General features: G+C 38.7%; 1 protein-coding gene across 1 annotated transcript in view; it reads right to left on the minus strand.

The window, feature by feature from the left end:
* Positions 1-27699, minus strand: part of Wls (Wnt ligand secretion mediator) — a 102081-nt gene that overhangs the window by 13953 nt on the left and 60429 nt on the right. The window contains exons 4-10 of the mRNA XM_005086972.4: positions 15278-15439; positions 11749-11885; positions 9496-9664; positions 7901-7998; positions 7476-7539; positions 5454-5597; positions 3571-3654 (exon numbers count right to left, since the gene is read on the minus strand). Coding sequence (XP_005087029.1) covers positions 3571-3654; positions 5454-5597; positions 7476-7539; positions 7901-7998; positions 9496-9664; positions 11749-11885; positions 15278-15439 — 858 coding nt within the window. The remainder of the gene's footprint in view (positions 1-3570; positions 3655-5453; positions 5598-7475; positions 7540-7900; positions 7999-9495; positions 9665-11748; positions 11886-15277; positions 15440-27699) is intronic.

Below are 27699 nucleotides of genomic sequence, written 5' to 3' on the forward strand. Positions count from 1 at the left end.
TAATGCTGAGGTTCATTTCAAAAGTTACCCAATGGATTTTCTTTCAGATAAGCTCATTTCTGTGACATCCCAATGATATTAGAAAATAAATCTTCTGATGACTGAATTAACAGTACTAGGGACACAGAGTTCCTCTAAAATCAGGAACAAGACAAGGCTGTCCACTTTCTCCATATCTCTTCAATATAGTACTTGAAGTTCTAGCTACAGCAACAAGAGAACAAAAGGATATCAAGGGGATACAAATAGGAAAAGAAGAAGTCAAGCTTTCACTATTTGCAGATGATATGATAGTTTACATAAGTGACCCGAAAAACTCCGCAAGGGAACTCCTAGAGCTGATAAACACCTTCAGCAAAGTGGCAGGATACAAGGTAAACTCAAAAAAATCAGTAGCCATATTATATACAGATGATGAAGTGACTAAGAAAGAAATCAGAGAAACATCACCCTTTACAATAGCCATAAACAGCATCTAATATCTGGGGATAATGTTAACCAAGTCTCTAAAGAAAGAAATCAAAAAGGATACCAGAAAATGGAAAGATCTCCCATGCTCTTGGATTGATAGGATCAACATAATAAAAATGGCAATCTTGCCAAAAGCAGTCTACAGATTCAGTGCAATCCCTATCAAAATTCCGTCACAATTCTTCAAGGACCGGGAAAGAACATTAATCAACTTTATATGGAAAAACAAAAGGCCCAGGATAGCCAAAACAACCCTATACAATAAAGGAACTTCAGGAGGCATCACCATACCTGATTTCAAGCTCTATTATAGAGCTGTAGTCCTGAAAACAGCTTGGTATTGGCACAAAAATAGTCTGGTAGACCAATGGAACCGGATTGAAAACCCTGATTTTAACCCACACACCTATGAACACTTGATTTTTGACAAAGAAGCTAAAACTATACAATGGAAAAAAGAAAGCATCTTCAACAAATGGTGCTTGCATAACAGGGTACTAGTATGCAGAAGACTGCAGATAGATCCATGTTTATCGCCTTGTACAAAACTTAAGTCCAAATGGATCAAAGATCTCAACATAAATACAGCCACACTGAAACTTTTAGAAGAGAAAGTTGGAGATATTCTTCAACGAGTTAGTACAGGAGGCCACTTCCTGAACATAACACCAGTAGCACAGACACTGAGATCGACAATTAACAAATGGGACCTCCTGAAACTAAAAAGCTTCTGTAAGGCAAAGGACACAGTCAACAAGGCAAAAAGGCAGTCCACAGAATGGGAAAAGATATTAACTAACTCCACATCTAACAGAGGGCTAATCTTCAAATTTTACAAAGAACTCAAGAAGCAAGTCTCCAAAACACTAAAGGATCCAATTAAAAGGTGGCATTCAGAACTAAACAGAGAATTCTCAATAGAGGAGGCTAAAATGGCCAAGAGACACTTAAGAAAGTGCTCAACATCCTTAGCCATCAGGGAAATGCAAATCAAAACAGCTTTGAGATACCATCTTACTCCTGTCAGAATGGCTAAAATCAAAAACACTGAAGACAATTTATGCTGGAGAGGATATGGAGAGAGGGGAACACTCTTCCACTGCTGGTGGGAGTGCCAACTCGTACAGCCACTTTGGAAATCAGTATGGAGATTCCTCAGAAAAATGGGAATAAACCTATCACAAGACCCAGCAATTCCACTCTTAGGCATATATCCAAATGAGGCAAATTCATACAACAAGGGCATCTGCTCCACTATGTTCATAGCAGCGTTATTTGTAATAGCCAGAACCTGGAAGCAACCTAGATGCCCCTCAACTGAAGAGTGGATAGAGAAAATGTGGTACATTTACACAATGGAGTATTACTCAGCAGAAAAAAAAACAATGGACTCTTGAAATTCGCAGGTAAATGGATAGCACTGCAAGAAACCATCCTGAGTGAGGTAACCCAGTCACAAAAAGACAAACATGGTATGTACTCATTCATATATGGATTTTAGATATGGATCAGGATAGTGCCAGTCTGCACTTCCACTGACAGAGAGTCTGGGAAACAGGAAAGAACCTAAGAGATATGCATGGTACCCAAGAGAAGAGAAATGAGGCAAGATCCTCTGAACAGATGGGGTACACGGCGAGGGGTGGGGGGGAGTGGGAGCTGGGAAATACAGAGGGGGAGAAGAGGAAGAGAGTGTAGGTCATGGGGGAACAGCAAGGTTGAGTGGGGGGGTTGGATAGGGGGAAGAGGGAATCATAGGTTAGAAGACAGATCAGGCACCAGTGTGACCTCTAGTGATCTAAATGGATGACACCAATTGGCAAGCTAAGCAATAGTGGAGGGACCACCTCAAATGCCCATTCCTGATAATGAACTTGATGTCTATAACCATCCTGGAGCCTTCATCCAGTGACTGATGGAAGCAGAGGCAAACACCCACAGTTAGACACTGAACTGAACCCAAGGAACCCAGTGTCAGAGAGAGGAGCGGTGAACAAATTGGCAAAGAATGGGCTGGCAAAACCAGCAGAGACAGCTGATCTGAACAGGGGAGAGCTCTTGGACCCCAGACTGACAGCTGGGAGGCCAGCATGGGACTGATCCAGACACCCTGAATGTGAGTCAGTGAGGAGTCCTGAGCAACATATGGGGTCCTGAGCAGTGGATCAGTGTTTATCCCTCGAATACAAACAGACATCATGTGTCCATAACACAAAGAGGGATGCTCTCTCAGCCTGGACTCTTAGGGGAGTGCCTGGACCCTACCCTGAGTCTAGACTCAGATATTCCCTATGTGGAAGGAATTGGCAATAGGGTGGGAGGCTGTGGGGGGATGGTGGGGGGATGTGGGAGGAGGGAGGGAGAGGGAACTGGGATTGACATGTAAAACAAGCTATTTTAAATTAAAATAAAAAAGAAATGTTAAATAATCCACTAAATTACCACATTTCTGGAAAAGAGAGTGTATGACAACATCCAAAACTTATGGGAATTATACTTTTGAAAACATGGCTAACAGTCCCTATCCTACTTATCTCAGAAGAACTTTGTGAAGCCCATCTGACTAATATGTGCATAATACATCAGATTTTAGATAAGTATAATCATTATTATTGATATTTTAAAGTAGAAATAGTAAAAAGATAATCTATCAATGGAACTTTTGATATGTATTCATGCTTAAGTGGCAATGTAATTATCATACAGAATGACTAAAGACCTGTCAAAATATTGTTGTTAATGTTAGGTAACAACCCAATAAAATTATCAAATGCTTGTCAGTGTTATGCCACAGGGTTTGAAACATTTATCCTCTTAAATAAATGTCCCTTCAATATTGCTACAGGTTTCAGCTTTCTACAAGGTAGTACTGGAAGGGGAAAACCAGTCTATATTACCAGCCTGTGGAAAGTCCCACATTGGAATAGTCTAAACAAACAAGGCTTAGTTAGCAACAAAATCGAAGCAAAACAAACAAAAACAAAAACCAAAACAAAACCTCTCTTCTTTTGTCCTCAGCAACTCTATAAAATCTCCTGTGCTATATAGGTGGGGATCACTCCAGGGACAATGTCTTGAGAAGGCTTAGTATCCACTCACCTGACTAACGATGAAGAAGATAACAGTCATGGCAGCACAGGCCAAGGTGATAAGCATGAGGAACTTGAACCTGAAAATCAGACCCTATTAGGAAAAACAGGAAGAGTGGTTTAATATATTCTCTCTCTGTCTCTGTCTCTCTGTCTGTCTCTCTCTGTCTCTGTCTCTGTCTCTCTCTCTCTCCACACACACACATCCCTGAAAAACCAAATCCCTAAGAATGACAATAAAATAATTTCACATGTTAAGACCCTTTCTGCAGAGGTGAATGTAGCTGAAGAAATTCTTAGGCAAAATATATTCTTATCTATCATGAAACAATGATGCTTGAACCTAGGAATTACAGGCACAACACATCATTAAGCTATCAAGTTCCCTGATAAACAAGTTATATAATTCTCCACTAGGGTTCAAAGTTACCAAATAAAAGTTTTGTACAGTTGTAGTGAAATTATTCTCTAGTTTGGGAGGTTTGTATTAATCAAAATGAAATTTATTTGGTTGAATTTTCTAATTTGTCACTCCAGGTCTGGAAATAGACAAACCTCAGAAACTACTTTTGTTTTCCAAAAATTCAGGATTTAAGGAATGGTGCCTACTGACTAGTGTGTCTTCTGTGCAGACTGGCTGTGCAGTTTCTCCTCTATTCACATAGCAAGCCATTTAAGCAATGAATCTAGTCAATGTGTCACCTGCATTAGAGATGGGGAGGCTAGGTGTTTCTCTGAATAATTAATATAAACTAGAAGCAGAATATTGAACTCTATTTAAGCACGTGCTGGCTATTTTACAGAATGTGAACTACTAAGAGTCTGGGAAGTATGAGTCATAAAGATCACACAGAGGATAAAGGTATTTGCCACACGCATTCAGCAACCTGAGTTTAATTCCTTGAATTCATGCAAAAGTTAAAGTAAAGAGCTGAATCTTCACAGTTGTTCTCTGACCTCTAAACTTGTGCTGTGACATTCACACTCACACCCATACATCACACACACACACACACACACACACACTAATTAGTAATTGATTTTTTTTTAAGTCTGGAAAGATTATTTGGGCTAAAATCTCCAAGGGCTGGGAGGAAAGCCATATCCTAAACTAAGCCAATTCAACATAGCCCAATAAGCTATGTTCCATCAAAAGTTTGTCTTAAAGAACCCATTGGGCAGGTTTCTATCTTACTGCTAAGAGAACACATTAACACCCCAGAAAACCCCAAGGAATAGCTGTCTGAGTGTCTTTTTATTTGTCACAGGATCCTATATGAGAAGTCCTTAATTTCTTTGCTTTTCTTTTCTTATTTGTTTCTTTCTTTTTTTGTTTTTTGCTTTTTGTTTTTTGTTTTTCAAGACAGGATTTCTCTGTGTAGCTTTGGAGTCTTTCCTGGAACTTGATCTGTAGACCAGGGTGGACCCAAACTCACAGAGCCCCACCTGCCTCTGCCTCCTGAATGCTGGGATTGAAGGCCTGTGTCACCACCATTTGGAGATAAGTTCTTAATTTTTACTTATTTATTTGTTTATTTGTGTGTGCACATGCATGTGCATGCATGCATGAGAGAGAGAGAGAGAGAGAGAGAGAGAGAGAGAGAGAGAGAGAGAGAGAGAGAGAGAGAATGAATTTGAACACACACATGCCACAGCGAGTTTGTAGAGGTCAGAGAACAACTTTCAAGAGTTAGTTCTTTTTGACTGTGAGTTCCAGAGAATAAACTCAGGTTGTCAGACTTGCATAGCAAGCACTTTTACTGACTAAATCATTCTGATGTCTCCTTAATGTGTATTTGAAACTAAAACTTTCAACTTCCACAGCTGTATGTTTACACACCCAGCTAGAGATTATGAGCATCAGCTCTAGAATGAGCTAAGATAGCTGCTTACCTCATAGTGCAGCCTCCGGACTTTGCTCATGGCTGGGAGACTAGATTGCTTTCCACTGATGTTCCGAAATACCTGAAATACCATGAAGCACAGAAACAGAAAATAGAGGCAGAGGCAGATACCAGCCACAATGATGAAAGCCATCTGCAAATGCACAGTGAAGGAAAGGCAAACATGTGCTAAGATGGTACAGAACTCCTCCCAGCTGTGTTGGTGACCTTCAACATTGTCTCCAAGTGTTCAAGAGGTTCTGAGGAAGGCACTACTATTAAACCTGGTATTTTGATGCCACTGATTGGGGTTTTCTGACACAACAATTTCAGAGAAGGGAATATTCAAATAGTGTTATAAACCAAGGAAAAGAGAAAAACTGTATTCTATTTGTATGAAATAAAGTTGGGTCCCTCTTAGAGCTAGTGAATCAGAATCTGTCTTTCAAGCATGTTTTGAGGAGATTCAAATGTGTCATGAATTGAAACATACGAGTACAATGGATACTGATTACTAAATGGGAAGATGTTTTAAAATCACTGAAAGAGTCCAAACACTCAGATGCCTGAGTCCCACCTTACAGATACCTAAGACTTGCTAAAACTGGAAAGCAAGTGTAAAAACATTTGGAAACCACTGTGCTGTGTTTGGATTTTTCTAAGAACAAGATTAAGATACCCTGGGGAAAGTATAAATGGAGCAAGTTAAGTGCCAAATGAAAGGGGGGTTGGCAAGGGCCCAAAGCAAGGGACTGTGGATCCAGATAGTACACCCTTCAGGGAAATTCTGAGACCTACCACTGGAGCCCACACTGTGAGAACCAGCAAGAACTAGGGCAGTGTGAATTGTTAGGAATAGCAGACAACAGACTGCAACTCCTTTCTCTTGAAACAACTGGCTCCCAAATTACCTATATTTTTCCAATACTTTGACAGGTATGAACTCTACATCCACCTTTCATTAAGAAGTATATTTAAAGCAATTCTTCCTTCTTTCCTATGACCAATAGTGTCCTGGAATAAAGGGAAGATGGTTAATTGCTGTAGGACTTGAAATTTTATTTGCTTCCCTTGACTTTCATCCTATGTGTAAATTGAAAGGGCTGAAGTAGATAAAGCAATTATTCCTTTTGTTGTACAGTTACCATTGTGGGGGGTGGGGAATGGAAGAAGTTCACCTCTTTTGTCTTAAAGGTACTGATACTATGTATTTTGTTTGCTCACAACATTCTGTGGCATTAATAAACTGATATAAACATCACCACTAGACAAGATATATTCAGGGTACATGTCAAGGCATTAGCTGGTAAGGAAGAGCACAATGCCAGGCTGCCCTCTCACTACAGAGAAGAGGCTTTTGCTCTTAGATATTAAACATGGTGTGTAAAATATTAGATTTTAGCACTAACATCCTTAAAGGTATGGGTTTAGACTTATTTTTCTTCACTGAAGTGATGCAGATGGTGATTATGTGGATCAACCATAAGCCTCAGCATTGCTCAAGAACTAATTACCTTAATCTCATTCCCACTGAGCCACATGAACTAAAGGTGGTTATCCAGTGAAACTATTATCAGAGCTTCACACAAAGGCCTGCATACAAGTGACCTCAGACTCCAGCTTTGCCACAGAAGGCTTACTTTGGTCCCAAGCTTCCTACAGCAGAAGACTCCCTCCTATACAGGTGACTTCTGTTCTAGGAGCCAGAAGGTGCTTCCATGGCTCAAGAAGAAACCCCTACATGTTACAGAATAGATGACTAACGATATACTTCACATCAGAAATTTTGAACTGAATCTAAAACCTGTGGCACAGGGATAGCCTGCAAGTTCCCCGCTTTGGCTGCTTCCACATCCTGAAAGCACATAGCAATTCTTCTCATTATTTATCTCTAATTGTTGCTATTTGTCTGAGGACCATTGCCTTGACTGAGCTCATACAGAGAGTATTGGCTGGGCCACAGAAAATGATCATGGAAACCAGGCAGATAGGGAGAGAAGAATGAAATCTCAAATCTATCATGGAAGGATACAGCCAGTTCTGTTCCAACATCTGTAGTCCAGATACTGTAGAAAGGATTTGTGAGTTGCACTCCTCTATAAAAACAAAAACAAACAAAATGGAGAATACAAAGGCAGAACAGAATTTCCCCTTAATATTGCAGCAGTGGGGGGAGGCATGAGGACTGTGGTACGGTTGTTGGTATACTAAAGTCAGAAAACAAACTTCAGAGAGTATAAGAGGATGTAGAGCTTTATGATGAGCCCAAGCACTTTACATGTATAAAGGGTCAAGTCTTTGATTTAGTCACAAATTTCATCTAAGGATATGACTTCTCCAATATTTCATCCTGTGGACTCTCAACCACCATTTTCTATTTAAAAACTCCTTATACAAAGATGGAAGTGAACATAGAATGGCACATTTCATCTTGGAGTGACTCTAATACCTGCTTACCTTTCACACATATCAAATACAAAGAGGCAGAAAGAGCCAACAGCAATTGGTCCAACTTGCTTCCAATACCCTGCAATGCGATTACGCTCATGTTGATCCTAAGAAAAAACAAATTGAAGAAGAAAGAGAGCAAAGTTATCCATAGGTAACCCGGCTAAACACTTATTATATCCTGGATATATCACGGCATTAGAAACAACAGAGATAAAACATTCAGTGTTCATGTTAGTTGAGGGAGAACATTCACCGCAAAGCCCATTATTCCCTAGGGTTGTCAATATGAATGCACAGAGAACTGTGGGATAACAGGAAAATTCTTGGCCCACAAAACTAATTGTTGTTTAGCTAATAACTTTTTTTATAAAGGTAAAGTGACCACCAATGAATAAAAACTTTAAGGTACTACATTATGTCAAGTTTATCTTCTTATCTTCATCATCACAAGGAACAATTTTCCACCTCCCTGACCTACTTTCCAGACAGGGTCTTGAGATACTGCCCATGTTAGCCTGAAACTCAAAATCCTCATGTTTAAGTTTCCTGCATTTACCCCAATATATATATATTATAAAATACCTCAGACTCCAAGCAGGAATGATGGCCTATATAATCTTCTTGTGAGCAATCACCCTGGTTGGGTCCCTAATGTCCTTATTGCCAGGGTATCTCTATTGGAAGCACCTTCAGGTTTCAAGAACCTTCAGGTAGAATTTGACTGTGGATAAATTCTCCTCTTCTTATATTGTTCTGCATAAGAAACTGGCTCTAGAGATTTGGTTTTAATGATCAAATCATAATGAACTTAAAAATAGCCCCTGCACCAGCATGATGGCTCAGTGGGTCAAAGCAGCTGCAACCAAGCTTGACAAAATGAAATCAATCCCTGGGACCCACACAGTGGAAGGAGAGAACTCCAGCAAACCAACCCCTGACTTACACACACACACACACACACACACACACACACACACACACACACACTAAATAAATGTAATTTAAATAAACAATTTTTTCTGAAGCCTAACTTGAAAACAAAGTTCTTACTGATATAATTGCATCTTAGACACAATGTAAGGATGATGTCATTCTTATTTTTATTATGGTAACTCAGCCTCTCTTAAAATAGAATTTGATGACACACAAAGAGGTCAGTATTCTTGGGTAATAGGAGTCACTAGGTCACTTGGTCAAGCTGTTAGCTGGAAAAGGGCATAACCACAATCCCTGGTGGCTAGCTTGCTCATAAGGCCAGGGCAAGCAGAAGGGAAGTCAAAAGACAAGAAATAAATACAATGATCAGACTTCATATATTTCTCTTCCATTACATTATTGCATTTTTTCCAAAAATGAAACAAAATCCCCTATACAGCAAAAGTTTCCACTACATTTCACAAACAAGGGGCCTGAGATTAGGGCACTTGTCTCAAAACATTCAGCAAATTACTAATGAAGAAAGATAGAATTCAACCTGTGGCCTCTCATTTCTTTTTACCTCCCCACAGTTTTAAGACAGGATTAAGCAGGCAGGCTTCAGCTCAGCAATCTTTTCAGAGCAGCTGTGGACAGAGAGATGTCCCTTCCACAGAAGTTCTTACCATCATGTGCTCGCCACAGAAGATGATCCAGAAAGAAAGAAGCATTGCATAGAAAATGCCCTGTCGGATATCACCAAATAACAGCATCCAGGTCCAATCAAACCCAATGGAAAACCATTCCACAGGTATATTGATAAAGGTCATGGAAATCCCAAGGGCAAAAATGACTCTGAGAAAATACCCAGAAGAGCCAGGTTACTCTGGAGAAAAGATTTAAAAATCTAAAACCAAATTTGAGAACTGAGATGTTATTTATTCAGACTTTAGCCAATTGATCAGTTTCTTAGCATTCATGGTAAATTTCCACCCTGGGATACAAAATGTCCTAGCTTGTATCTCTGAAAAATGAAGGAGTGTCACACTAACTTCTGAGTAACTAAATGGAGCCCCCTGAGAAATACATACATTAACCCTGTTGTTTTCTTAAACAGATATGCTTTAGTATAACTGTACCCTCTTACATCTTCATAATATCACTGACCCAATCGTTAAGACTATGCATCATAAGTCATTACTGTGATATGCTTGCCAACTGTTAATTGTGTAAGTATATCACAAAAAACTATATAACTACACATAAATACAATTGGCTTCTTGTTTTGCTTTCTCTACACCACACTATTACTTTCCCTTTCTTTATTAAAATGTCATTTTGATTTATTTAAACATTTTTATATCCACATGATACATATGCATAACATAAACAATGTGCCAAAAATAGTGTTAAGGCTACAGATACATATATGAGAAAGACCAATATGTTTACCCAGTGAACTGCATCTAATGGGAAAGTCAGATAAAGAGGCATTGAAATAAGTTGGTAAGCAACATCATCAACGGTTTAGAGGCTCAGAACACTGTCAGGATTGCCTCTCACAGAGTCAGAAAACTAAGTACAGAAAGAGTTGAGGAAATGAAGGTGAAAATGGCAGAGAGCAGAGTCTAAATGGATGCAGAGGCTTGAAAGAGGCAGGAATATTTATAGATCTACATGTAGCACATTTTAGGAAATAAAAGGATATGTGAGCAGAAAATTAAAAGAGGAATAGCTCATGAAGAAACTTAAATTAATTTTATCTTAAAAGAGACTAGAAAGCCAATAACAAGTTTAAATACTACAATTACACCATTCATTCACTCAACAAATATTAACTTAAAATTATAAAGACAGATAAAGATAGAAAGAGAATGGAGAGTAATTAGATAGGGTGATTGGGGGAGGATAAAACAAAGGGAACAGAGAGGCTTTAGGTGAATAGATTGCAGTAAAGAAAGTAGTGTAAGGAGGTGCTGAACAATGATGTGGATGATCAGATTAGGGAGATGGCAATGGGGATTTAATAGAGGTGTGAATACCAAGTAGAATATTAAATAGCTTCCTTCTTTCTAGTTCAGCAAGGGGGGAAAAGGAGCTGCCTTTCACCAATATGAGGAGACCTAGAAGAAGTCAAGTATTCTTTATAATACATTACTAGCAGAGCTAATAAAGAAAAGAGGTACAAAGTCTCTTCTCTGGCTCAACAGTGTAAAAGACAAGACAAATGGGGAAACAGTAACAAAGACTAAGTGATGACCAGCAAAGGAGAATAACAAGCAATAACTAATAAAGTTGTGTGAAGGAAAGAGGGTGATTAGCTATGTCGAATGCTGCTCATGAGTCAAGGAAGGTAAAGACTAGAAGCCAACCATTAGATTCGACTATGAGGGTGATTCATGAGCCTGTGAAATGGCATAGTGGAGATCAACCAATATTAAAATGAAATCAAGACAGAATTGGAGCAGATATGTAGGCAAGATTTTTGAGGACTCTCGTAAAAGGAGAAAATGATACAATGACTTAAGAAAGAAGTACTTTCCCATGGTATAGCATGCATATATAATATTAATATCAGTAAGACAGCAAAAAGGAGATGCTGTTGATGTGAGAAAAAAGTAGACTGTATCTACAGGAACATTGCCCTATGTGTGGAAGGGTTTTAATTTAGTTGGGAGTGAAACAATTCATCCATTAATAGAGAAAGATCTGAAATATGATCATGGGAAAGAACAGCAAAGACAGTATTGTGAGGAGGAGCACTCTGAAGATTTACAAATAATCTGTATGTGAAATCAGAAGGAAACAAAGAGTCTATAATGATTCTTAGTCAATTCACCAACTGAACCCACACAATGGCTGAACTATACACTTAAAATAGGAGCATGGCAGATTACAGAAAATTTCATTTTCTAAGCATTATCTGAATCAGTTCTTACTTTTCCAGTAGCACTGGGGGCCGGGACATCATGGTGATCCTCCTCCAATACCACACCATAATGATGAAGATACTGGGTGTGAGGAAGGTCTTCATAGCAAACCATACCTTAGTGAAGCCTCCATTTTGGTGGATTCCCTAGACAGAAACCAGTTATAATTCTGGAGATGAATAAATATTAGTGTTTTAAATGACTAAATACAGATGAGCAAACAGTTTGCCTACCAGAAAGTGTTCATAGTCACAGAAGATACTGCCCTCGTATACTCTCTGTCCCCTCCTTAGGTATCACAGAAATATACTAAACAATCATAAAAATGGGCCATGAGATTAAGAATATAATCAAATATTCTTTTCTGTATGATCTTCATTCAACATTGGAGATTGTAACACAAAAAAATAAAAGACCCAGAGACCAATATTAGGGTTCAAACTTCAAGCTGAAGATCAGAAAAGCAAAGTATCTGGGCATTAGTTCTTACTCTACCGCACACTGAAAGGTGATCCTAGGTTTACGAAACCTCAGACTGTAACCTCTCCTCAGCGTGGATGGAGAATCCTGAAACTTCAGTGTCTTCCTAGCCTCAATGTAGTTGGAGAATGAATCCTCATACTGAGACCTTGCCCATATCACATACCTCCCTAATGCTGTGATTAAAGGTCTGTGATCCCAGGTGCTGAGATCATCTTTGCATGAGCTTCTCTTTAGAACTGGATCAATCTTGTATAGATCTGTGTAGTCTTGAACTCACACCTCTCAATCCTGAGTCCTAGGATTAAAGGTGTGTACCACCACCTCCAAGCTTCTAGCTGCTGGGATTAAAGCTGTGCATCACTACTGCCTGATCTCTATAGTTTGAGGCTAACTTTGCTTTCCAAATCCTCAGGCAAGCTTTAATAAATCATAAATATATCAACATAGGAGATGTCACATAGGTCCAGTAAGCAGTATTGAAAAGCAGACTTAAATTATATTTGTAACATGCCATTAAATGAAAAAAATGGTAAAAAACACAAGTCATTACAAATAATCGGTTTGCTTCTCTGTATCTTTACCTGTGCTTTTAATTTACTTTCTAATTTTCTTGCATTCTGTGAATGACTTTTGCTTTAAAATGTGAACTCCTTATGCTATATTCTCCGTCCTTCATTAAAAAATAACATGAACAGAACCTAAATCATCACTGTTCTCACCAACATTTGTGATTTTCATGGTAAAAACATATTATTACCTTGTTTGTTATGCAATCAAGATCATACTATGACCTTAGAAATAACTGCAATAATTTTATGTGATCTTAAGGCATCACAGAGCCTACCACATCCAAGGAGGGGGGCTAAGGAACTGAACTCCAGCTTCAGATTTCCTGTGCTAGGATTCTAGCATGTTGGCATGTCTGTCTGTACCACCATGTGTTGGTGAGCAAGAGGAAGCTACAGCTACAGCACACCAGGGTCATGCTCACTCTTATACCTTGAGGTGTAAAAAAAACAAAACAACTTTGTCTTCCTCCTCCTCTTCCTCCTCCTCCTCCTCCTCTTCCTCTTCCTCCTACTCCTCTTCTCCTCTGCCTCCTCCTACTTCTCCCCATATGACTTATCTTTTATGTTTTTATTCTTTTAGGATTTCATACAATATGTGCTCTTTTTCTTCCCCTAATTCCTCCCAGATTCTCCCTTACCTACTTGCCCACCCTACTTCATGTTCTTTTTCTATTATTTAAAAATCAAAAACAAAAATCTCACAAAATAAAGAAACAAAAAAGGCAAAACCAAAATAAAACATGGAGTCCAGACTGTGATGGCCTACTCCTGTGCAGAGGACCTGCCTGGTGAAAACTGATTTTTTTCCCTATCCCTATATAAATAATGAATAGTGTCTTGGCTAGGAGTAGGACTTTGTGGTCACATCCTCTTTTCAATACTGGCATTTTGTCTGGCTTTATCTATTGCAGGTCTTATGTGTGAACCTGCCCTGTTGTGTCTGTTTCCTTGAAGTTATACACAACTAGCATTTACAATCTTTCCATCCTCTCTTTTACAAAGACACCTAAGCTTTGAGAAGAGGGATGTGATAACGACAACTCATTTAGAGTTGAGTGTTCTAATATCTCTCATTCTCTGAATGTTGTCCAGTTGTGGGGCTCTGTGTTATCATTTACTGCAAGAAGACACTTCCCTGATAAAGGTTGGATGATGCACTCATCTATGGGTGTAACAATATCTCATTAGGAACCTTTTTATTGTTTTGTTCATTTACCAGAATAGCAAGAGTAGGTTTTCCCTAAGGCCTATGATATATTTATTATCAAGTTCTCGGCCTCATTAATACTGTCAGGTATGGGTTCCATCCTGTGGAGCATGCCTTAAGTCATCAAAAAGTGGTTAGTTATTTATATAACATTTATGCCACTATTCCACCAGTGGACATATCTAGCAAAAAAGTCATTATTATAGCTTGCTAGTTAAGGCTGACAATTATTTTTATCTTCTAGTAGTATACCTAGCACCTTCTAGCACTATGAATACTAGCCAATAGGAGGGAAGCTTCAAATTAAAAGTAAGCTAAAGCTTTTCATGTTCTCTGTTATAGATGTTGAATTACAAATCTAAAAATAAGGCCTTTTGGTGATCTTTAAAAAAAAAAGACAACTTAAAATCCACAACCAGCCAAAGTGAGGAGAATAAAAGGCCTAAGAGACCTCTAAAGACTCCTTGTGTGTTCAGTTCTAGAATAAAATGCGCCATACCTCTCCTCCCAAGTTTCAGAAATCATTTCAGAAGAGGGGGATGAAAGAGCCAGAAGAGGTAGATGACTATATGGAAGCATCATCTGGGCACAGCAAGCTAGCTGTGCATAAAAACTCATAACAGTTGTTAAAGAATGCACAAAACCTGTGCAAGCCTGACCAGACCAAATCAAGAAAAGAGTTAGGCACACAACCCTACTACCAGCCACAGAGCAATTGGCTACTGGGGGAAGAATGATAGTGTTTTATGTAAGAGGGTAGCCCTTGGTAAGTCAACAAACTTCAGTGGAAGAATGCACATCCAATAACATTTTGGGCAGCATAAATTAGTCTTGAAGGTTTTTTTGTTTTGTTTGGTGTGGTTAGATTTTTTTCATGTCACAAAGTTGGGAGGATAGGAAAGGAAACATGGACCTGGAAAGAGTTGGGGGGCCAAATATGATTCAAACACATATGAAACTCAAAACTCTCAAAGAACTCATTAAAATTAAAATATTAATATTAAAATCACACATACAATGCTTGAACAATTTTATATATAACTCCATGCAAATCATTTTAATTTAGAATTTTGATCATCATGATTATTTTGTTATTTCCAATTCTCAGATAAGCATTAAAATGGCAGGACTAATAGAAGAGTTTCCCTCCTACATGCTTCCAGGGCCCTATGTGTGCAAAGAGATGGAAGAACTAATACAAAACTCTTTACACATATATAAATACTGTATTCTTGACTGATGTTTCAAGGTCACAGTCTGTTGGTTCAGTTACACTCACCACCAATCGAATATCCTTTATCTCACCAATCCCAACATTGATTTTCTTCTTCTCATTCACTGGTAGCCGGATATTTAGAAGATAATACTTATGAGCCACTGACCCAATTTCCATGAAAGGAAGGACATCACATTCATAATGACGACCTTCATGCTCTAGAGTCTAAAAAGATTAGATGGAATGAAACAGATTACTATTTACAAAAGATTATGTGCAATCATTTGAATTGAGTTCATATCACCAACTTTTAACATGCTAATGCGTTAAGGTACACATTAAAGGCACAGATCTACAAGGCATACTGGAATCCTGTATGTCCACTGAACTACTTCACAGACATGAAGGGAAGGAAGAGAGGAGGGGAAGGAGGAAGAGGAAGAAATCAGCTCCATTTGAGGTAAAACCAAAAAAAATTTTAGGTAAAAAGCAGAGATCTCTTCTGTCCTTTGACACCTTTCTCAGACCTAGAATCCACATTACAGCTTTTGCATCAGACTGCTCTGGTCTACTGTGGTTTAGGGAACTCCTAAGAGACCTCCAAAGATTCCTTGTATGCCCAGGAAAAAAGAAATTACTGAAATCCATCACAATCTTGATGATGGCTAATTATTTTCACAGTGAAATATAAAAAGCTGAAATTGTCTTCCTCTTATCAATCTGACCAAACAAACAAGCCACAGTACAGCAGTACACTGAAGCTAGAGAAATGGTTCAAAACTTAAGAGCACTTGCTCTTCCTGCAGAGGATTCAAATTCCATTCTCAGCATCCAGCAAGTTAAATCTGATTATAGGTTGAGATCCAAGGTACCTTATTCTGGAGTCCATGGACTGCGTGGCTGTTTGAAAGAAAATGGCCCCCATAGGGAGAAGCACTATTAGGAGTTGTGGCTTTGTTACAGTAGGTGTGGTCTTGATGAAGGAAGTGTGTCACTGTGGGCTGAACTTTGCGGTCACCTATGTTCAAGCTGTGTCCAGTGAGACAGACTCCTTCTGCTGCATGGAGATCAAGATGTAGAATGCTCAGCTCCTTCTTCAGCACCATGTTTACCTGAATGCTGCCATGTCCCACCATGATAATGGACTCACCTCTGAAACTGTAAGCCATTCCCAATTAAATGTTTTATAAGAGTTGCCATGGTCTTGATGTCTCTCCACAGCAATAGAAACTTAAACTAAGACAGGCTGCATGCAGTTGGTGTACTTATATACATACAGGAAAAATACTAATACACATCTGATATGGGAATTAAATCCATTTCTGCCAATGATTTTTGAGATGACTAGCCCTACAGGAATGGTTTTCTCTGGGTACATGACCAGATAAAACTAAGACATAGGATCGAATGTTGTCACAAATCTCTTTCGATTAATTTATTTTTTACTCCTTAGAACTTTTGTTTAGATATATTACTACATTAACAGTTATACATTTTGTTTTGATATTAATAATATTTTAGTTTTCCACAGTGAACAATAACTTTTCCTAACAGTGATCTCTGAAGTCTCCAAAAAGATAATGGGGCCCCACAACAACAATTCTATCTGGTCCATAATAATGGCATTTGAGATACCACTCATAGATTGGTTTTGGACTACAAATTTCTCAGTATAATTTCAAGAAAAAGAGCAATATGGCACCACTAGAACAGAGCGATCTTACAACAGCAAAACCTGAACAGGCTAATACAACGTAAACACAAGAAAATTAACTGAAAGAATTTCTTTATGAAGGTCATAGAGGCTCTTAAAGAGGACATAAAAATAAGTTGAGCAAAAGACAAACAAAAAAATTAGAAGAAATCAATAAATCCCTTAAAGAAAGCCAAGAAAAAAAAAACAATAAAACAGGTGAAAGAAATAGTTCAAGATTTGAAAACCGAAATAGAAACAATAAAGAAAACTAAGGGAATTCTGGAAATGGAAAATCTGGAGAAGCTAACGGGAACTACAAATGCAAGCATCACCAACAGAATACAAGAGATGGAAGACAGAATCTGAGGTGCTGGAGATATGATTGAAGAAATAAATTAATCAATCAAAGAAAATGTTAAATTCAATAAATTTCTAAAACATAACATCCCGGAAATCTGGGACACCATGAAAAGACCAAACTTAAGAATAATAGGAATAGAAGAAGGAGAAGAATGCCAGCCCAAAGGCACAGAAAACATATTCAACAAAACCATAGAAGAAAGCTTTCCTAACCTAAAGAAGGACATGTCTATAAAGTATAAGGAGCTTACAGAACACCAAATAGGCCATAATAAAACAAAACAAAATGAAACAAAAAATAAACAAAACTAAAACAAAAATCCTAAACATACAGAATAAAGGAAGAATTTTAAGAGCTGCAAAGGAAAAAGGCCAAGTAACATATAAAGACAGACCTATCAGAATTTCATCTGACTTCATGGAGACTCTAAAAGCAAGAAGATCCTGGACACACATTTTACAGACATGGACCATGGATACCAGCCCAGACTACTATACCCAGCAAAACTTTCAATCAATACAGATAGAGAAACCAAGATAGTCAGTCCATGACAAAACCAGAATTAAACAATACCTATCCACAAATCTCATACTAGAAGGAAAATTACAACCCAAAGAACTCAGTTACATCCACAGAAACACAGGCAAAAGATAATCTCACACCAGCAAAACCCAAAGAGGGGAAACACACACTTCCATCACTACTGACAAAACCAAAAAAATAAAAATAAAAGGAATTAACAATCACTGATCAATAAGATCCCTTAATATTAGTGGATGAAATTCATAATAAAAAGACACAGGCTAAAAGAATGAATATAAAAACAGGATCCATCCTTCTGCTACATACAAAAACACATCTCAACCCCAAAGACAGACATTATCTCAGAGTAAATATGGTATTAAGAAGCAAGCCAGTGTAGCTATCCTAATATCTAACAAAATTAACTTCAAGCTAAAATTAATTAAGAAATGGAGAAGGACATGTCATATTCATCAAAGGAAAAAATCCATTAAAATGAAATCTCAATTCTGAACATATATGCCCCAACTACAAGGGTACCCAGATTTGTAAAAGAAACATTTCTAAAACTTAAATCACACATCAAATCTCACACACTAATAGTGGGAGACTTCAATACCTCACTCTTACCACTGGACAGGTCTGCCAGACAGCAACTTAACAGAGAAACAAGGGAACTAACAGTGGTTATGACTCAAATGAACTTAGTAGACATCTACAAAACATTACACCTAAACAAACAAACAAAAATACATTCTTCTCAGCACCTCAAGAAACCTTCTCTAAAATTGACCACATACTTGACCACAAAACAAATCTCAACAGATTCAAACAAAATGAATCATAGCAACATTATTTGTAATAGCCAGGACCTGGAAGCATCCTAGATGTTCCTCAAATGAAGAATGGATAAAGAAATGATGACCTCATGAAAATTTCAGGCAAATGGATGGAACTAGAAGAATCCATCCTGAGTGAGGTAACACAGACACAGAAAGACAAACAGGCATGTACTCACTCATAAGTGGATATTAGACATAAAGAAAAGAATAAGCAGCCTACAATCCACAACCCCAGAGAAGCTATGAAACAAGAAGGACTAGAAGAGATGCACACATGGATTCCCACCACCAATAAGGGGAAATAGACAGGAGTAAATTGAGAGCATAAGGGAGGGGGAAGGAGGTAGGAGAGAGAGGAGGAAAGGGTGTAGGGAGGAGAACATGAGGCATTAGGAAGGTAGAGTTGTGGGGAGGACAGAGAGTGAGAGCAAGGAAAGAGATACCTTGATAGAGGGCACCATTATGGGGTTAACAAGAAATCTGACACTGGGGAAATTCCCAGGAATCCACAAGGATGACCCCAACTAAGAATCTAAGCAATAGTGGAGAGAGTACCTTAATTGCCCTTCCCCTATAGTCAGATTGATGACTACCTTAATTGCCATTATAGAGCCTTCATCCAGTAGCTCATGGAAGTAGAAGCAGAGTTCCACAGATAAGAACTGGGCTGAACTCCTGGAATGCAATTGTAGAGAAGGAAGAGTAACAATATGAACAAAGGGGTCAAGACTATGTATGGCAAACCCACAGAAAGAGCTTACTTGACCAAGTGGGAGCTCACTGACTCCAGACTGACACCTTGGGAACCTGCATATGATGAAACTAGGACTCCTGAATGTGGGTGTCAGTTGGGGGGCTTGGGCAATGTATGGGGCCACTGGAAGTGGAACCAGTATTTATCCCTAGTGCATGGACTAGCTTTATAGAGCTCATTCCCAATGGAAGGATCCCTTGATCAGCCTAGATACAGTAGGGAGGGCCTCAGTCCTGCCCCAAATGATGTGACAAACTTTAATGATTCTCTATAGGAGGCCTCACCCTCTCTGAGGAGTGGAAGGTGGATGGGATGGGGAGATGGTGGGGACAGTGGAAGGACAGGAAGGAGAGGGAACTGAGATTGGCATATAAAATAAGATTGTTTTGAATAAAAATAATTTTTAAAAAACAATAAAAATAAATATTTGAAATACAAAAAAAAATGGAATAAACCTTTGTATCTTATTGAGCTACCACCAGGTTAAAGTTAGAATTCAACAAAAACACAAACTACAGAAAACCTACAAACTCATGGAAACTTAAGAACTCTCAACTGAACCACCTCTGGGTCAAGGAAGAAATAAAGAAAGAAATTAAAGACTTCCTAGCATTCAATGAAAATGAATCCATAACATACCCAAACTTATGGGACACAATGAAAGCCGTGCTAAGAGGAAAGTTCGTAGCACTAAGTACCTACATAAAGAATTTGGAGAAATCTCACACATGTGACTCAACAGGTCACATGAAAGCTCTAGAATGAAAAGAAACAAACTCATCCAGGAGGTGTAGATGGAAGGAAATAATCAAACTCATGGTTGAAATCAATAAAATTAACAATACAAAGAATTAATGAGACAAAGAGTTGGTTCTTTGACAAAATCAACAGCATAGACAAACCCGTATTCAAACTAACCAAAAGGAAGAGAGAGAATACAAAAATCAACAAAATTGGAAACGAAATGGGGAACAGACTCCAAGGAAATGCAGAGAATCATTAAGCCATACTTCAAAAACTTGTACTCCACAAAATTGGAAAATCTAAATGAAATGAACAATTTTCTTGATAGGTACCACATACCAAAATTAGATCAAGACCAGATAAACAAATTTAAAAGACCTATAACTGCTAAAGAAATAGAAACAGTCATTGAAAGTCTCTCAACCAATGAAAGCCCAAGGCCTGATAGTTTCAATGCAAAATTCCATAAAAATTTCAAAGAGGAGCTAATACCAATACTCCTCAAATTGTTCCATACAATAGAAACAAAAGTAATATTGCCACATTCTTTTTATGGGGCTGTAGTTACCCTAATACCCAAACCAAACAAAGAAAGAGAATTATAGATCAATTTTCCTCATGAGCATGGATGAAAAATACTCAACAAATACTGTAAAACTGAATCCAAGAACACATGAAAAAAAAATCATCCACCATTATCAAGTAGGCTTTATCCCAGAGAGGCAGGGGTGGTTCAACATACAGAAATCTGTCAATGTAATCCACCATATAAACAAACTGAAACAAACACACACACACACACACACACACACACACACACACGCACGCACACACACACACGCACACGCACGCACGCACGCATGCGCGCACGCTCACATATACACAGTCATCTCATTAGAAGCTGAAAAGGCCTGTGACAAAATCCAACATCCCTTCATGATAACAGTTATAGATAGAACAGGAATAAAAGGAACATACATAAACATAATAAAGGCATTAAACAGTAAGCTGACAGCAAATATAAATTAAATAGAGAGAAGCTCAAAGCGATTTAACTTAAATCAGGGACAAGACAAGGGTGTTCACACTCTCATTTTCTATTCAATATAGCAGTTGAGGTTCTATCTACAACAATAAGGCAACAAAAGTTGATCAAGGGGATACAAATTGGAAAGGAAGAAGTCAAACATTTACTATGATATGATAGTATGTAAGTGACCACAAAAATTCTACTAGGGAACTCATTCAGGTGATAAACATCCTCAGTAATGTGGCTGGATACAATATTAACTGAAAAAAATGAGTAGCTTTCCTATATAGAAATGATAAATGGGCAAAAAAAGAGATCAGAGAAACAACAACCTTTACAATAACCACAAATAATATAAAATATCTTGTGGTAACTCTAAGAAAACAAGTTAAGGACCTATATAACAAGAATTTTAAATCTTTGAAGAAAGAAATTGGTGAAGAGATTGAAAAATGGAAAGATCTGCCATGCTCATGGATTGGTAGGATTAACATAGTAAAAATGGTGATCTTACCAAAACCAACGTACAGATTCAATGCACTCCTCATCAAAATCCCAACACAATTTTTTACAGATCTTGAAAGAACAATACTCAACTTCATATGGAAAAACAAAAAACCTAGTATAGCTAAAGTAATTCTGTACAATAAAGTAACTTCTGGAATTATCACCATCTCTGACTTCAAGATCTGCTATAGAACTATTGTAATAAAAACAGTTTGTTATTGGCAGAGAAACAGACATGTGGATGAATGGAATGGAATCAAAGATCCTGATATAAAACAATACACCTAGGAACACCTAATTTTTGACAAAGAATCTAAAAGTATATAATGGAAAAAAGAAGGTATCTTGAACACATGGTTTAGCATAACTGGATGGCATCATGCAGAAGAATGAAAATAGATTAATATCTATTGACCTGCACAAAATTCAAGTACAAGTTGATCAAAGATCTCAACATAAATCCAGTTACACTGAACCTGATAGAAGACAAAGTGGGAAGTAGCCTTGAATGAATTGGCACAGGAGATCACTTCCTAAATACAACACCAGTAGCACAGACTCTGAGAGCAACAATCAATAAAGGGACCTCCTGAAAAGATTCTGTTAGAAAAAGGACAAGGTCAAAAAGACAAAACAGCAACCTACAGAATGGGAAAAGATCTTCACCAATCCCATATTTAACAGAGGAATGATATCCAAAATATATAAAGAACTCAACAAATTAGATATCAAAATACCAAATTATTCCATTTAAAAATGGGGTACAGATTTAAACAGAATTCTCAACAGAAAAAGCTTGAATGACTGAGATACACTTAAATAAATGTTTAACATCCTTAGCTATCAGGGAAATGCAAATCAAAACAACTCTGAGGTACCATCTTACACCTGTCAGAATGGCCAAGATCAAAAATGCTAATGACAGGATGGCATTAGAAGAAACCATCCTCAGTGAGGTAACCCAGTCACAAAAAGACAAACATGGTATGTACTCACTCATATATATGGATTTTAGACATGAGTCAGGGGGAGTGCCAGTCTACAATCCCACTGCCAGAGAGGCAGCGAAACAGGAAGGACCCTAAGAGAGATATACATGGTATCCCAGAGAATGAGACAAGATCTCCTGAGCAGATTGGGAGCACAAGGTGGGGGAGGGGAAAGAGAGCCAGGAAAAAGAGATGAGACAAGAGGAAGGGAGAGGAAGACATGGGGGAGCAGGAAAGTTGAGTTGGAGGAAAAATAGAGGAGAACAGGATGAGAGATACCATAATAGAGGGAGCCATTCTAGGTTTGAGGGGAGATCTGGCACTAGTGAGAACTCCAGAGATGTACAAGGATGACATCAACTGGCAAACTAAGCAGTAGTGGAGAGACTACTTTAAATGCCCCTCCCTAATAATGATTTTGATGACTATCTTACATACCATCCTAGAACCTCCATCCAGTGACAGACAGAAGCAGAGGCAGACACCCACAGCTAAACACTGAACTGAACTCCTGGAACCCAGTGACAGAGAGGGAAGAGTGATAAGCAAAGGGGTCAAGACTGGGCTGGTGAATCCCAGAGAAACAGCTGACCTAAACAAGGGGGAGATCTTGGACCCCAGACTGATGGCGAGAGGCCAGCATAGAACAGATCCAGACTCCCTGAATGTGGGTGTCAGTGAGGAGACTCAGGCAATCTATGGGGTTTTTGGGTAGTAGATCAGTATTTATCCCTGGCGCACAAATGGACTTTGGGGACCCATCCCACAATGAGGGATGCTTTCTCAATCTGGACACTTTGGGGACTGCCTAGCCCCTCCCAGGAATGAAATGACAGACTCTAGAGATCCCCCAAGGAGGGCCTTACCCTCCCTGGGAAATGGAGTGGGGATGGGGGGGGTTGGGGAGCCGGAGGGGTTGGGTGAAGGAGTGGGTATGGAGGGGAGGGAGAGGGCACTGGGACTGACATGAGAAGGAAGCTTGTCTCTAATTTAAATATATAATAAAAAGTATAAAAATGTTAATGGCAGCCAATGTTGGAGAGAATGGAATAAGGGGAACACTCCTCTAGTACTGGTGTGAGTGTAAACTTGTATAGACACTTTGGAAACCAGTATGATGTTTCTCAGAAAATTGGAAATCAATCTACCTTAAGACCCAGCCATACCACTCTTGGGCATATACTCAAAAGATGCTCAACCATATTCCAAGGACACTTGCTCAACTATGTTCATAGCAGCATTATTCATAATAGCCAGAACCTGGAAACAACCTAGATACTCTTCAACCAAAGAATGGATAAAGAAAATGTGGGACATTTACACAATGGAGTACTACTCAGCTGTAAAAAAAACAATGACATCATAAAATTCGTAGGCAAATGGATTGAACTAGAAAAAACCATCCTGAGTAAGGTAACCTAGACCCAGAAAGACAAATACAGTATGTACTCACTTATAAGTGGATATTAGATGTAAAGCAAATAATAACCAGACTACAATCTTCAGCCCCAGAGAAGCTAGGTAACAAGAAGAACCCTAAGAGGGACAAATGTATCTCCCTGGGAAGAAGTAAATGGGATGTCCTGGGTAAGCTTGGGGAAGGGGGAATGAAGGGGAGGGGATGAGGGGAGGAAACATGAGAGATCCAAATGGTTGAGTTGTGGGTGGGACAGTGTGGGAGAGTGACAGGAGAGATATATTGATAGAGGGGGGCATTATTGGATTAGGGAGAAACCAGGTGTCAGGGAGACTCCCGGGAACCCACAGAATGACTCCTAGTGGAGAGGGTTCCTGAACTGGCCTTCCCTGTAATCAGATTGGTGACTGCCCTAGTTGTCACCATGGTGCTGTCATCCAGTACCTGGTGGAAGCAGATACAGAGATCCATAGGCAAGCACTGGGCCGAGCTCTAGGAGTCCAGTTAAAAAGAGGGTGGAGGGATTGTATGAGCAGGACAGGGGGTCAAGATGGTGATGAGGAAACCTTTAGAGGCAGCTGACCTGAGCTTGTGAGAGTTCATAGACACTGGACAGGCTGCTAGAGAGCTTGCATGGGACCAACCTAGGCTTTCTGCATCTGTGTGAAAATTGTATAGCTTGGTCTTTTGTGGGGCCCCTAGCAGTGGGACCAGGACCTGTTTCTGATGCATAAGCTGGCTCTTTAGATGCTACTGCCTATGGTGGGATGCCTTGTTCAGGCTTGATGCAGTGGGGAGGAGCCTCAACTTGATGTACCATGCTTTGTTAATTCCCATGGAAGACTTTACCGCATCTAAGTGGAAATGGAGGTGGAGTGGATGGGGAGGGTAGGAGGAGGTGGGGGAGGAAGCAGGAGGAGAAGGAGGAGAAACTAGTTGGCATGTAAATTAAAATTTTAAAATGATGAAAAATAAAGAATTACAGGTTAATAATCACCCATGACTGTCATACTTATAGTTGTTAGTTTTTCTAGATGCACAAAGATATATGTATTCCATATAGCTATGTGATCTTCAAATGTTTTGAAGACATACAGAATCTGGCACTTAAATGTTTTAATAACTTAGAATTCTGTTGACATGAGACACGACTGCTCCTGGCAGCACTAATCTACTCCCAAGGGAATGATGGTCACTGAAGACACTCCATATGGAGCTTATTTTCTTCTTGACAAAACTGGCCTATTCGACAAAAAACTGCCCTTTCCTCAACTGTTCACAATAATCACCCTGTCCAATCTGGACACAAGGAAAAGCAACTGTTTAATCTTGCCAAGACAGGTTAGGACAGTCTTTCAAATTTTCTGGCTTCTAAAAATGGTCTGTCAGATATTCTAGGCCTATAGCCAAAACTGGATGGTCCAACATTACAAAGAAACATTGGGTGACTGTCCAGGCAACCAGCTGTTTCTGCCATTTCTTGCAATTTTTGGAAGTCACTTGCTTGTACTTGCTGTCTACTGAGGTAAAATTACTTTCCTTCTTATGTCTTTGATGGGATTGAAGACTAGAAACTTACAGTTACAATCTTCTTGTATCTTAGCTAAGTACATATTAGTATAGACTTAGACTCTTCAGAAAGGACAACTATTGGAGTAATCTTTATAATTTCCCAACTACCTATGGTCTGGACAATTAGAGTGTGTTTATTGCTTGATATTGTTCTTGTTTGTAGTTCTATTTTTATGTTATTACTTTTTCTTTCTTCTGGACAATGCTTGAGAGTTGTTGTTATGTTTTATGTTAAGATTAGAACCTTAATTAGACAAAAAAAGGGGAAGTGTTATGGCAATTCAATCCATTTTGGCTAGTGACATTTGGGGTGATTAGCCCTGTGGGCATGGTTTTCTCTGGATACAGGACTAGATAAAACTGAGGAGATCTCATGCTCTGATGTGGGATGCCCCTCTGAATGCTGTGAATATGTTTTATTACCTTTGGTTAATAAAGAAGCTGATTCACCCAATAGTCAGGCATAATATAGCTAGGTGGGAAATCCACACAGAGATACACAGGGAAAGAAGGTGGAGTCAGACACCATGTAGTCAATGGAGGAGTAAGATGTCAGAACATTACTTGTAAGCCACGACCATTTGGTGATACACAGATTAAAAATGGGTTAATTTAATTGTGAGAACTAGTCAGTAATATGCCTGAGACATTGATCAAACAATTATAGTTAATATTAAGCCTCAGAGTGATAATTTTATAAGAGGCTGTGGGATTGGGTTTCTACCTAAAAGCTTCCAGCTATATTTGGCGCCAACCATCTGGCATGGATCCACATAATACCTAAAAAAGCTTTAAAAGGGTTCTAAACATGCAGAGACGGTACTGCATTGGGCTTCCTAGTCTCTCATGCTGGCCACAATGCAGAGATGCATCTCTGGACAACTATGCATAAAATGGAACTGGCCACCAACCACCATGAGCTAAGCAGCGTAGTAAATTCCCAAAATCTCTTAGAGGGAATCACAGTACAGAGAGAATTTTCTCAGCCACTGCCTGTGTGCTTAGAAACACAGCCTCATGGAATTAAGAGTACAACTACATGCTACTTAGTACTGCTTCCCAGAATTGGGGTGGGGGAGGGTAAGTATGACTCTTTCAGGTACCTCTGTCGTGTTGAAAATTTAAGTGAGGAGGAACCAATAGCCAAAGTGGTTACTCTGGTCCTAGCCACATCTGCTTAACAATTTAAAGCACTGGCCAAAAAATGATTACAGCTACACAATAAGGACAAATTCAGACAAAAACAAAGGCCTCTAAATGGGTCACAGTATATGTGATAAGTATACATGGGCTTGAGAGAGAAAGAGAGAGGATAGAGGATAGGCAGAGTCATATATAAAAATAAAAATAATTTAAGGATACTAAACTGAGGCTTTTAAAGGAGAAATAAAATAATAAAAATCATAACGGGTCATGTAAAGATGGAAAATACACAGAAAGTCCGGATTATGTATACTATTGTGTTTTCTTTAAAAAAATTTGAGTGTTAATGTGCTAATTACAGAGAGACATTTGGTTGTGGGGGCTGCTAAGCTAAACCAACATAAAGTTATGCTGACTTCAAAATTTGGATCTAAGGACATGTTGCTTTGGAAAAGAGGTTCTGCTTTTGTTTCCCCAGAAGATGAGAAGCTGAGGATTCTTTCCAGGCTAATACAGTTTGATCAAGTAAGACACCCCCAACTCACCACTCCCTCCACCCCCAGCCTGAGAGGTCTCTCATGAGAGCTATGGCCCAGGAGACCCAACACCCAAAACAGTTCCAAGGCAACTGGATAAGATGATGTAGCTTCACAGACTACAAGATTTGAAGATAATTCTAAATTTTCTCAGGATCTCCATAAGACTACCATTGCCCCCAGTCACAGGTAGTAATATAGAAAACTATACCCAAATTCCCAAAATATTGTTTATAAATGTTTGTTTTCATTTAAAAGGGGTTGGTTATAAATAATTACTGGTCATAGTCAATCTCTTTCTAAAGAATTAGGGGGTATATGATATAGAAATAAATACTGTAAATTGGTAAAGATTTTGGTTTATTGATGTAA

This window comes from Mesocricetus auratus, unplaced genomic scaffold (genome assembly GCF_017639785.1).
Source record: "Mesocricetus auratus isolate SY011 unplaced genomic scaffold, BCM_Maur_2.0 Super-Scaffold_100009, whole genome shotgun sequence".
NCBI classification, from domain to species: domain Eukaryota; kingdom Metazoa; phylum Chordata; class Mammalia; order Rodentia; family Cricetidae; genus Mesocricetus; species Mesocricetus auratus.